The sequence below is a fragment of the Vulpes lagopus genome, chromosome 8 (assembly GCF_018345385.1).
Source record: "Vulpes lagopus strain Blue_001 chromosome 8, ASM1834538v1, whole genome shotgun sequence".
NCBI classification, from domain to species: domain Eukaryota; kingdom Metazoa; phylum Chordata; class Mammalia; order Carnivora; family Canidae; genus Vulpes; species Vulpes lagopus.
Window position 1 is genome coordinate 40797787 of NC_054831.1, and position 12790 is coordinate 40810576.

The following is a 12790-nucleotide window of genomic DNA, read 5'->3' on the forward strand; positions in this document are numbered from 1 at the left end:
AAAGAAAGAAAGAAGAAAGAAAGAAAGAAAGAAAGAAAGAAAGAAAGAAAGAAAGAAAGAAAGAAAGATTTCCTCCAAACTTTATATGGATACAAAATAAATTATTTTGAGAACTCAATTTTGAAATGTTAAAACATGTTTGATTATAGTGCAGCTTAAAGATGTCCTGAAAAGAGTCGTGGGGCAACTGAAGATACTTTTAAGAAATAGTTTCAGAGATGGGGCTAAGAAATATAAATCTGAAGATGCTTCTTTAGCATTCATTTACTGGGAGAAACCATAGAATCTTGCCTAAAGTATAAAATAAATAAAAATGGGGCAGCCCCGGTGGCGCAGCGGTTTGGCGCTGCCTGCAGCCCAGGGCATGATCCTGGAGACCTGGGATGGAGTCCCACGTCAGGCTCCCTGCATGGAGCCTGCTTCTCCCTCTCCCTCTGCTTCTCCCCTGTGCCTGTGTCTCTGCCTCTCTCTCTCTCTTTCTCTCTCTCTCTCTGTCGCTCATGAATAAATAAATAAAATCTTTAAAAAAATAAAAAATAAAATAAATAAAAATGTTTTAAATGAACAAGTGGTTTTTTAAAGCTGATTGTGCTTTATATATTTTCAGCTTTTCAAAAAAACCTATTCATTGACAATATTTATTGCTGGTTTACAGTATTTACAATATTTATTCTAAATAAATATTGTAAATATTTATTATGGGGGCTACCAAAGAATTGTCAGAAGGGCACAACGTGCCCAGTTATTTGGTGGGTTGTACTTCCATCTCACAGAGAAATTAAAAGTGAGGTAGGCAACAATAACACAGATAGAGCAATTAACACATTACTACAAGACTGAAGTATAATGAAGCAGAAGTCATGTGGTACTGGCCATACCTGTTCCTGGAATCTAGTGAAAGGAGAAATCCGTGCTGGAATCTTAGGCAAGGTTTCTTGGAAAAAATGGAACATGCACTGCACTTTGAGGAATGGGGTGGAGCACATGAGGAGCAGGAATGTAATTCTGAGCAAGGAGTGCATGAGTAAAGGTACTCTAGCCCAGTTTGATGAAAGATGAGAATAAACACGGGGGGAAATCCAGGCACAAGGGAGTGTGGGGAAATATTTTCCAGGCTGAAAGCCAGACCCAAGTTTTTTTTAACTTGAGTTAGAAGACATAGAAATCCATCTTGGGATTTTGAACAGAGAGGCAATCTATAGAAAGACTCATTCTATAGGTATTTTAAAAGGAAAAGTGTGGCCCAGGAAGGCCCTTGGGACATCCAGATGGATTTCAAAGTCTATTTGTTCACTCAGCTGGTCCAAAATCAAGCCAGAAGATCTGCACATCTAGAAACTCCTTCCTCTTAACCTTCCAGAGCTGATCATTCTTAGGAGCGCTGAGTTATTGAGGGAAATCAAGTAGATGTAAACTAGAGTGCCAACTTGTTTTTTAACAAGCAGAAATGTAACTTACAAGCAACAAATGATAACAAGCCTCATAAACGTGTATTTCTTTTTAGAATCAAGTCCAGCTTCATAAGAAGCTTTGATGAGAATGGGATCTGAGCCAACAAGTTATGGTCTTTAGGCATTCAGTGGCCTCAGAGCCTACATGTCCCATGTTCCATCAGAACAGAAATGTACTTGAGAAGGCTACCTGATTGTCACTGGCCTTGGTGACTGCCTCTTCTAAGCTCTTTTTTTGCTCCCTCTACTACTAGTTACCCTGTCTTACTGGCGTAGGTACTATCCTGTCCCTTTAGGAATTACTTTGCAATCTCCACTCTAACCTTATATGTGTTGATTATGATCTCAAGGGCTGGTCTTATTTATCTTTTCTTTAAATTCTTTCTAGGGGTGGGGTTTGGGAGAAGGCACCTCACTGTTCCTTCCAGGCATCTGGCATCTGACAATAATAAATTTGGGAAGGTGTAAGGTAAAATCCAGGAAGCCCAAGATACTTCCATGGTGATACATAAATGGATTAAAAATCATGATGCTGGCTAATTTTCCCTTCTTTTGCTTACTCTGAGATCCAACATTTCCCAACATTACTTTTTTAGATCCACATTCCTTCACTTTGGGCCCCCAAAGACTCTGTCCTTTCTAAGTTGCTCATAGTAATTCAGATGGGGTATGGCATTGCCTTATTAATAAGTACAGTGTCTTAGGAAGCTAGATGTCTTGTAATCACTGATGCACAGGAAAAAGGCTAGAATTATGCACTATAAATTTAGCCTTTCTGATTTCTTTTAAAACAAGATATGGTTTTGCTCATTTTTCATACAAGTAGACACTGACATGTATTTAAGAATATTAAATGTGAATGATACTTTCCCTTGACTAGTCTATATTAAATTTTATTGCGGAGTAGAAAAGCAGATACAAAAACACAGTGCCCTGTGTTAATTATATGTGAAAGAAATAATACTTATCGAAGAAGTCAAAGCATGGCATCAGTGCTGCCTTAGAGCCATAATAACTGAAATGAAAAACAAAAGGTCAGTCCACCTCCCAAAGGAAATTTCCACAAAGCTATATTATGAATCTGGCCAATCTTCACAGTATTAATATTGAAAATGAATGCAGCGTTCACAAAACGTGGTATGAAAACAACACCGAAGACTTAAATGTTCTGTTGATGCCACCTTGTACTGGTTCACTTTGAAATATGAAATAAAATATTTCCCTATTAAAGTTATGCCGTATGAAGTTATGGAGACATGGGTGAAAAGCAGTATTATTTCTTGGAAGAACGAAAAAATCCTTAACCTCTTTGTAATTTCACGTGTATGTATATCACTTTGCATTTCAGAAATTCACAATACAAAGGATCTGGAGGTTTCTTCAAATAGTAGAATTCTCTGGTTTTCTTATTTAATTCCCTGTACAGTTCTTTTGTCTATCCTGTGAAAAGGTGGTCCAGCTTGCATGGTTGAATTTTTTTTATCTGCATTGATTCCAGGGCAGACTAAAAAGATAGGAAAAGTTAGAAATTAGTTGGGAGTCTGTGGGCTTACATGTATATATTTGTGGGTGCATGTGTGTATGTGTGTGTATGTCCCTCTTTTTAAAGAAAAATCTGGTGAGGAAGAAAGAGCTAATCAAAACACTCAGAATGCAGTGAATTTTATGAAGTTGTAATCAATCTCCTTGTCATGTGCTACAAGTCAAGAACTCCTTCCGGGTGAATCACAGACCAGAGGCAGGAACATGGCGGGGAAAAAGAGAAGGACCCATATGATAGGGTTGACACAGGTTCCCAGAAATAGCCTCTGGTGCTGTTTTGTGTCATGGTTCTCCTGGCTTTTGCCCGGGGTGCTTGTTCGCCCTCAGTCTCAGGAATTGTTTGGAGCCAGCCCCACTTGTTTGAATTCTGTCACAGTGTTTTATAATTACGTACTCACTTACTGACTCTCTGGGAGACTGTTAAACTCTTAGAAGGCAGAAATATCCTGCCTGCTATGTCTGTCTGGCACATAGTAGGCACTAAGTATGTGCTGTTTTGTGTGAATTCCCCATTTCTGGATTAGTTGGGGTAAAGGCACCTCAGATTCCCCCCAACATTCAGCATTAATAATAAGCAGAATGTTCTATTGGTTTCTGATTCAAGGAAGAGCTTAGCTGGTGGATGCCCAAGTATAGAATCACATAGGTAATGCTAACAAGGAGTGGCATTTTCACTTCCTATTACCACCAAGTTCACATGGGTAACATCAGCCACCTGAACAGATAACCTCTGTTGACCAAGCATGTTAAAATAACAGAGTGTGGCAGGCTGCCTTGGGGCTTTGACTGCCCATCCAATTACTTGAAGCCAATGGAATGATTCGCAGGTGGTATGCTTTGCCAGGTAGCTAGGAAAGATTGCAGGTAGCATTCCCCCAGAGTCTGTGAGCACCTTAGCATGAAGAGTCATATGGGAAAAGTCACTGTAGCAGACTTGCAGTGGTATGTTTAGGGCTAGAGGTAGAGGGGGAGAGTTGGATGTTTTATGGGGGTAGCTCATCTTGGATTCCATCTGTGAATACAGCGTACCAGGCTAAAGAGAACTGAGAACTCAGTGTGCGAAAGAGAGGTACGTGACCAAATAAAAGAGGTGGCTAAGAAGACACAGCTGTTAGTATGGGGCTTAGATGAATGTTCCCCAAGGGTCCATTTCAGTTAAGCCCATCGTAGAGTAAACAGTAATTGTAGAGGAATGGCCTTTTACACTTTGCGATTTCTGGACTGTATCACCAGGATAGTTTGGATGGTTAATACTGAGTTCTATTTTTAGGCCTTTGGAGTGAAAGCAGGAGCTCGTGTGCTTGGCACCAGTCAGAAATTTTCCACTCATTCCCCTTGTAGGGAAGCACTGATCTCACACTGGGCCGTCGGAGGAGGCCTTGCTCATATTTCAGTCATCCCACCATGTCATCACACTGGACTGGCTGAGGTTGGGGAGCGAGGGGGAATAGTGCCATCACATCCTTTCACAGGGAGTCTCTGGGACGCCCTTTCTCCTGGGTGTTCAACAGAACCTGGGCCGTGCAGGATCACTGCTGGAATCTGTTGAGCCATAGTGGATGGAAGGGTAACCTTGAGGCAGGTGAAGAGGGTGGGAGGTTTATTGAGATTCACTTCTTGCCCTAAGGAAGAGAGTTCCTGCAGTCCCCTTTATTGACTCACTCCATCACACAGCATTAATACGTCATTCTGGGTTAGCTTGCAGGAAACAAAAAGTAACTTTGTTGATGCAGAAAATTCATAAATTAGAAGAGTTGATATCATTTCAAAAACAAGCACTTAAGAAGGAACTGTCGCCAACCCGCAGAGGCTGACCTTAGTGAGCAGTGCTGGGCTGAGCCAGCATCTTCTGGAGGAATGTATTAGCAGGCCACAAGAAGGGGTTAGGGGATAGCTGATGGGGAAAGCTGAACAGCTACCCTAGCAGAAGTTACAGCCCCAGGTAGGTTACCCTGGAAATATACTGGCATGCAACCAACAAAGCAACACCATGGAGATATGCAGATAGTTCCAGTGGTGGGAGGGGTGTGAAAGCAGCCAAAGAAATTTTTTGTAATTGAAAAAGTAGTCAGGAGCTGACACTGCCTCTCTCAAAGTTAGATGTGAAAACTCTGTGCTCATATCCCATCTGAGGATCTGTGCAATTTGGATCTTGATGCTGTATTTGCATAAACATGGGTAGGAGGGGACCCTCTCAGTGTGTTAGTGCTTGGTGGTAAAGAGCATGGGCTCTGGCTTGCCATTTCCCAGCCAGTCGTGCAGGGACTGGTTGCCTAGCCATGGAGCCCCAGTCTCATCCTCCACACAGGGAAATAGAACCCAGGACCCACTGGATGGCATTAGGAGAACTAAGCGAGGTAAAGAGCTTACCCAGCACTGTGCCTAGCATAGGTAAATTGTTTGGAAAGGTTCACATTAATATGAATGTAGTAATTAGCCAGACCTCACTAGAGTTTAGGTGTTCATCTTGATATTTACATCTTCAGGTTTGTAGCTAATCTTTGGCAGCTAATCCTTCCTTAGTATGTCACTTGATGACTCCAGTTTGAAACTGGTTGGTATTAAAGGCTATGGTTACAAAAGGTTGATGATGAGGGTGGGGTCGGGTTATCTTCCTTTAGCCTTCCCCATCACTACCTCCTAAAATGGAAAGGGGACAGGATCTATAGTCTCCCCTGTCCCTTTCCTATTTCCCCTTTCACCTCTCTTCTCTTCCCATCTGCTCCCTTTCTTCTCTTGGTTCTTTTATTCTGTCCTTGTATTTCTCCTAAAGCGAAGATGGGAGGGGCAGGCCTGGCTGTCAGTATCTGTGTTAGCTTTTTCACCAGAGTGATTCAAGTGTGAAGGTAGACCACAATCTCAACCATTGTCTCCAGCTGAGGCCTGTCCTCCTTACTAGAGCTCCAAGCCACTCCTTCCTGCAAGGTCTTATTCTCCTGTGGCTGCAAAGTGTAGTAGATGGTCTATTGTAATTTGGGAGGTCGCTGGCCAGGACACTTTAACATCCTCCCAGGGCTTTCCTGGTGGGGTAGTGTGGGCGGTGGCTACTGTTGGTAACTGAGGGAAGCATTGGTTCATGTTAGAAATTAGAGTTGGGAAAAAAAAAAAAGAAATTAGGGTTGGTTTGTTGCATTTTGTTGAATTCTGGTTCACTGCTGAACCTCATCTAAGTCTTTGTATCTATCAGCACTCTCACTGTGAATACTTCAATAATGCTATCTGGGAACTGATAAATACAGTACAGTTAACCCTTGAAGAATGCAGGGATTAGGGGTATTGACTCCTGCACAGCCAATAATCCATGTATAACTTTTGACTTCCCAAAAACTTAGCTAGTAATAACCCACTGTTGACCAGAAGCCTTACCAGAACAGTTAATTAACACATATTTTGTTTGTTATATGTATTCTGACTCTATTCTTATAATAAACTAGGGAAAAGAAAATATTATTTAAAAACTCACAAGGAAAGGGCACATAGGTGGTTTAGTTGGTTGAGTGTCCATCTCTTGATTTCTGCTCAGGTCAGGGTCTCAGGATCATGAGATGGAGCCCTGCCTCAGGATCCACACTATGTGGAAAGTTAGCTTGAGGATTCTCTCCCTCTCTCTTTGCCCTTCCTACCCCCTTATACACGTGTCCATGTTCTCTCTCTCTCTTTCAATAAATATTTTTTTAATTAAAATAAATTAAAAATCACAAGGAAAAGAAAATACATGTACAGTATTGGAAATACTGGAAATTTATTGGAATTTATTGGAAAAAAATTGAGTAGAAATGGACTCACGCAGTTCAAACCTGTGTTGTTTCAAGTGTCAGCTTTATTTCAGTTCTCTGGCTGTACTTAGGGACTGAGGATTAAAAAAATTTCTTTTCTTTAAAGATTTTATTTTTTTAAGTAATCTCTACACCCAGCATAGGGCTCGAACTCACAACCTCAGGATCAAGAGTTGCATGCTGTACTGACTGAGCCATTTAGGCATCCCCAAAAATTATTCTTGATAGTAGAAACAAGTTAATTTTTTCACTAGTTTATTTCAGGTATAAAGGGTATCATGGCCCCTGAGCAAGGATGACACACAAATCTGTGATGCATTCCATATTTTTTAGAAAAAAGATTATTTCAAGGTAAATACTGAAATTTACCCTCTATGGAATACCAGATTTTCTTAATTTGTAGTAACAAGTTGAATGTCAGCTGGCCACATTATGCCATATTAGAACAAGCATAGAAAATCCTTTTGATCTGTCTGATTAGAACTCTTTCCCTGTTAACCAGACTTCAAACTATTCTAGAATCAGGGCAGAGCCAAGAAGGGTTGTTGTTGTTTTTTTGTTTTGTTTTTTGTTTTTTTGTTTTTTTGTTTTTTAATTTGAGAGCGAGAGCATGAGTTGGGGGAGGACCAGAAGGAGAGAGACAAGCAGACTCTCCACTGAGCACAGAGCCCCACACAGGGCTTAATCCAGGACCCCGAGATCATGACCTAAGCCAAAATCAATAGTCGGATGCTTAACCAACTGAGCCACCCAGGCACCCCAGGAATGTATTTTAAAAAGCAAAACAAAACAAAAAACAAAAACAAAAAAACGGAGCATAAGAATACGCCAATTCTAAACACATTTAGATCCTTTATATGGAGAAGCCCTTAGGATCTATAGGATGTTATCTAGTTGCAAATTAAATGAAAGGAAAACAACAGAGTTATAATAACAACTAATATTTATACAGAACTTCTAAGTGCCAGGCACTGTTGTAACTACTTTGCATATATTAATTTCTTCAGCCCTCATTATGACCCTGTGCAGCGGGCATGGCCTAGAGACAGCATTGCTTAGTGATTAGGAAAATATCTACTCTCAGGTGTGATTCTAGCCTTCAAATTCAAGGAAGGCAAAGATACTATGGGATGGAAGGAGTAAGCTTCATGAATAAAAGGGGGGGCCACTGTCCCTCAAAGGATATATTATTACTACATTATTCTTAAAAGAACCATGAGCTAAGAATTACTAATGCCTGTGACTATAAGAGCTCTCAGTTTATAATGCAAATAGAGTTTTACTTAGGTAGTATGAAATTATGACATTGCATACATAGCAAATACCCTCTGGATGACTTGAGACTGTCCGTCCCATCAACCCAAAGTAGTACATGTGTTACCCAGATCTATACATAGCAGACACAAGCACAAGATTGTACCAGCTGCCTATTTTCATTTGGCACGGGTTCTTTGAAGGTGCTGAAATCAGAGTCAAAAGAGGTTAAGAAAGAACATTCACAAGACCCTGGTGATATTCACACTAGATATCTGGTCCACATTTTAGCTTCATTCCCTTTTCGGAAATGTTTGCTCTGGGACTGCATTCTGCAGAGGGAAGAGACCTTCTGTGAAGGCCTACATTTTTGGTATCTCTAATGTGAAGAGGATTTATATAGCACACCTTTCCTCATTATTATTAGTAACAATGAAAGCATAACAAATGTCACTATTTCTGGTGACTCTGTAACCCAGATTACAAATTCAGCATGTCTTCGGTACTCCTGTTTTATGTCAGAGAAGACATATGATTTGAAAACAACTTAGCAATCATTTTATTACAGATGGTATCCTTTGTACTTCATAGCACTTCCAGTGGGACTTCTCTCTTGTTTCTTCTGGTGATGTAGACAGTGGACAAAAAACCTTGGAAACCTTAAGGTTTGGTGTTGGTCTCCTCCAGAGAAAAATGTTTCGTGTTAAGTCTTATGTTCATTATTTGTTAGGCAGCCAACCATGTATGTACTGAAGAAAGGGTAAGTGTAAGGGAAAGTTGGTAAAATAAGCATTTGCCCCTTAGGAGAAATATGGCATGGAGGTTTTCATGATCAAAAATCTCATACTAGCAATAATGATTAACAGTGTATGATAATACATACCAGGTGTGCATGGCAGAGGCGTGCAAAGAAGTTTTGTAGGATGAGGTATACAAGAATACAATCAGAGAAAAGCACAGCCATGGATAACACTATTATTACATTGCAAAATTTGTGATTTGAATGTGATACAAATGAATGAGTCATACATTGTTTTGCAATTTTTTTCTGTTTTTCTATAATGAAAAAATTACCTTCTTAAAGGCTAGACTTATAAATATTTGCTTAATATGATTCATTAAATAAACATGTGAAAGTGCTTATCTAGCATAAAACTAGGGGACTCTTGGTATCCGTTTTGTTTTTTCAGAGTGAAAGTGCCCTTGTGAAAGAAAAAGAGCTGTCAATCGAACTTGCAAACATCAGGGATGAAGTTGGTAAGTAGGGCATTGAAAATGAGGGACATAAAGAATGTCTTTTCCTGATACCTATGAATGTGTAACAAAAGCAATTATGTCTCATGTAATCAGCCAGGACAAAGCTTCCTGGACAAATGAAGTATGTTACCCTGCACAGTGGTGGGTTGCTGTAGTCTTACAGGGAGCCATAATTTTTATATCTCTGGTATTGTAAAGACAGCTTCCAAACAGTTCACAGTGGAACTAATCTGGCCTCGACTCCACTCTTCACAGGTGGGAGCACACATATCCGGCTATGTGGTGTGCTGTGACCAGCACCCTTCCATCTAGGTACCCCCGGGGCAGACAGAGCTCCAAAAGGAAGCAGTACAGCTTTGCTGGGTAACATGAGGTGCTCTCTGCAGTATATCTCTGCAGATATCCCAAGGCTTCCTGCTCCTGTATACTTTGCCATGAAACACTCTGTGATACAGAATGAGATCAGAAACATAAGCCTGGATGAATTAAACATGCTAGGGTTCATGTCGAAACTCCTAGGCTTTGGTGGATAAAATGGTATAGCTCAGTCTGAACCATCAGAGACCTTGTAGATGATAGGATGACCCCCCAGACAGGGGGTGTCCTAGAGATGGATGGGCTTTTACCTCTAGGCCAAAGATCAGACCAAGTATTTTCCATGTTCCAACTTCTTGATCCCATTTGCCTCTTGAGGATCTGTTCCTCTGTTTCCCCCAGGAATTGATCAGCAAAGGTGAAATTAGCATGGCCTATCCCCTGCTGGCCTGCTGTCTTCTCTTTACAGGGAACATTTCTCTTCCATCCACTGTGGTCCCATGGCAGCCATCAAGTGTGGGTGTGGCTCCCTTCATGACTGAAGGGGGGACTTGAACAGACCCAGCCATCCTTGACAGGTAGCCCAGCACCTTTTGCTTCAGGCCAGCCATGAAAATAGGCCTTGAATCTGAAGACCAGACTTCCTGGGGCACATGTGCAGTGGCTTGCATAGTGATTTCCAAATACTGTGTCCCCTCTGCCCCCCGCCACCTCTATTTTTTTTCCCTTCTTTAAAATTGAGGGTTGTTCTTCTCTGTGAGTTTTGTGACTTCTTTTGTCATTGAGGTGGGTCCACAGTGGGCTTCTCTCCCCTTAGGAAGACCAGGCCCTGGTGGGAAAGCAGTAGAGAACAGTTCCTCCTTCCCAGCCTCACCTGTGTGGGATCCCGGGTAGGGAGACCATCCAGCTGCAGGGGCTTCTGCCCCTGGCCGTTCCCTGAGGAGGAGCCGCAGTGTGTGAGCACATATGTAGGTTTCCTGAGGGAGGCTTTCCAGGAGCAGCAATGGAAAAGTTTGTGAGAGGAGCTCACAATGGGCATGTTTCTCAAAACCCATGAGTTTTTAGATTGTTCTGAGACTTAACGGCTCTGAGCATGAGCTTTGCAGGCTAATGATGCAAGTTCAGTTAGAGCGGGTTGGCTAACCTCTCTGTCCCTCAGGTTCCCCTTCATAACAAGGAACGTCGATTACAGAGGATAATGCTGACAAAGCAGCCTGTAAAGGAGAGTCTCATAACTATTTGGTGTGTACACCTTGAATCCGAAAGTAGAGGACAAAGGCTTCCATTGTCACCTGAATTCCTCCCCAGAGAGATGTCTGCAACCCCATGGATAAGCTATGGATCTGGAGTGTGCACCCTGACCCAACTAGATAGGCTGTGCCCTATACAGTGCCACCTCCCTTGATCTGTTCCTGAAGCTTCTGAATGCAGCAGGAACCACATAAGGATTACACTGAGTTTTTGTATTTAGGTCTTATTTGATGTCTTCCCTAGTGCTAAGAATAGAACCAGGAATCATCTGCCAAATGAATAAACTGTGGGGTGAGGTGGGGGGCAGGGGCAGAAGGCCTTGGCAATAGCAGGGCTTGGGCCATTCCACCGAATACTCAGCCCAGTGGATGCTTTAGCAGCAAGTTCCTGAGCCTGCAGAGACTGCAGAGACTGCATCTGTGGAAGAAGATGGACCTTGCACTGTGAGGATCTACTATTAACTGTAAAGTCCACAAATTCTCCTATCTTGGCCAGCAAGGACCACCCCTGGGGGAAAAGAGAATTAAGCTTATAAAGATGACTTTGAAATGATCATCTAGAAAGAGAGATTGGCAATCCTGTCTCTTTACCAGCAGCCCTCCCTTACTTACACCCTGTCTGCAGAATCAGATGCGGGTCACTGGAGCCGGGGGCCCTGGGGGGCCATGAGGGGCAGCAGAGCAGAGGGGCGTCAGCTGGAATTTCTACATGTTGTGAATTCAGACATGGAAGAGGAAGAAGAAGCTGCAAACAATCAGAATGGTTTAGGAGCACTTACTGCAGATCCCAGAAAGGGCTGGCCTGCGCCCCAAATCTAAAAATTCCTGCTCAAGCTTTTCATTCTCAAACCCTGAATTCTATCAGTATATCCTCCTGAGTACACATCAGTTGTTTACATCCTTGGTGGGAATAAATGCAATCAAAGGCTTTTAAGCATCTAGCCAGAAATTTGAGAACCAATGAACTACATTGAAGGAATGGGGATTTTGATTTGGGTCACGGACAAGGGAAGGGGGACAATAGGGAATTTGGGGTAGTCCTGGGAGGGTGGGGTCCCCCAGTGGAGGTCTTTGGGCAGCAGGAGAGCCTCGGGAGAGAAGCTCAGGTGGGAAGGGAAAGGGGACAGAAAGGAAAGATGCAGAAGACAAATTCCACCTGCTCTGAAATTACACCTAGAGTTGGCCTGACTCCCAAGTAAAGGAAAGGAATACCCTCCTCCTTTCTTCACCTTGGCCTGTCAGCCTAGAGCTGTCTGACTCTGAGTCTGCTCCCAGCTGGTTAGATGGGCTTTCGGGAACCAACCACAGAAACTAATCCCCTGATGTGTTTGCTGACACATTTCATATTTACAATACATTCCCAATTGTGACATGTCTCATGGAGCTACAACAGAATCTTCTAGAAGCTGTATAAACTGAATAGTACCTCGATCAGAGATTTTGACATGTGTTATCCCACACTGATGGAGAATCCTGATTATAATAGTTTTTAAGTAGAACTTGCTGGCGGTTGATTTACAACTAAACTTTGAGACCATCCCCTAATGAGTAATGTTTTCTGACATCAGGTATGTGGGAGATTTTTCCATGGTAACAACCAAGTCCCCAATACCAGTAGTTCTGAACAACTGGCCTCAAATCCAGGGGTTCCCACAACCCCCTCCTCAGGTCCAGTCATTCATCAGAATGACTGACAGAACTCAGAAAAACACTTGACTTACGTGTATTAGAAAGGATGCAACTCAAGAACAGCCACATGTAAGACTTGCATAGCATGAGTATTTGGGAGCATGGGACTGGGGGTCCAGGAGCTTCCATGTCCCCTCCAGATGTGTTACCTTGCCAGCTCCTTGAGTGATTACCAACCTGGAAGCTCTCGAGATCCTTTGTTTATAACCCAGGCTCCAGCTTCCCTTTTCCCTGGAGATCAGTGAGTGGAGCTGAA

The 12790-nt window shown here is 42.3% G+C and overlaps 1 protein-coding gene across 6 annotated transcripts in view; it reads left to right on the forward strand.

The window, feature by feature from the left end:
* The window catches only part of MTUS2 (microtubule associated scaffold protein 2), a 585745-nt gene that overhangs the window by 517654 nt on the left and 55301 nt on the right, over positions 1-12790 (forward strand). For all 6 annotated transcript variants that reach the window (XM_041765696.1, XM_041765701.1, XM_041765700.1 and 3 more), the window contains one exon: positions 9214-9280. In XM_041765696.1, coding sequence (XP_041621630.1) covers positions 9214-9280 — 67 coding nt within the window. The remainder of the gene's footprint in view (positions 1-9213; positions 9281-12790) is intronic.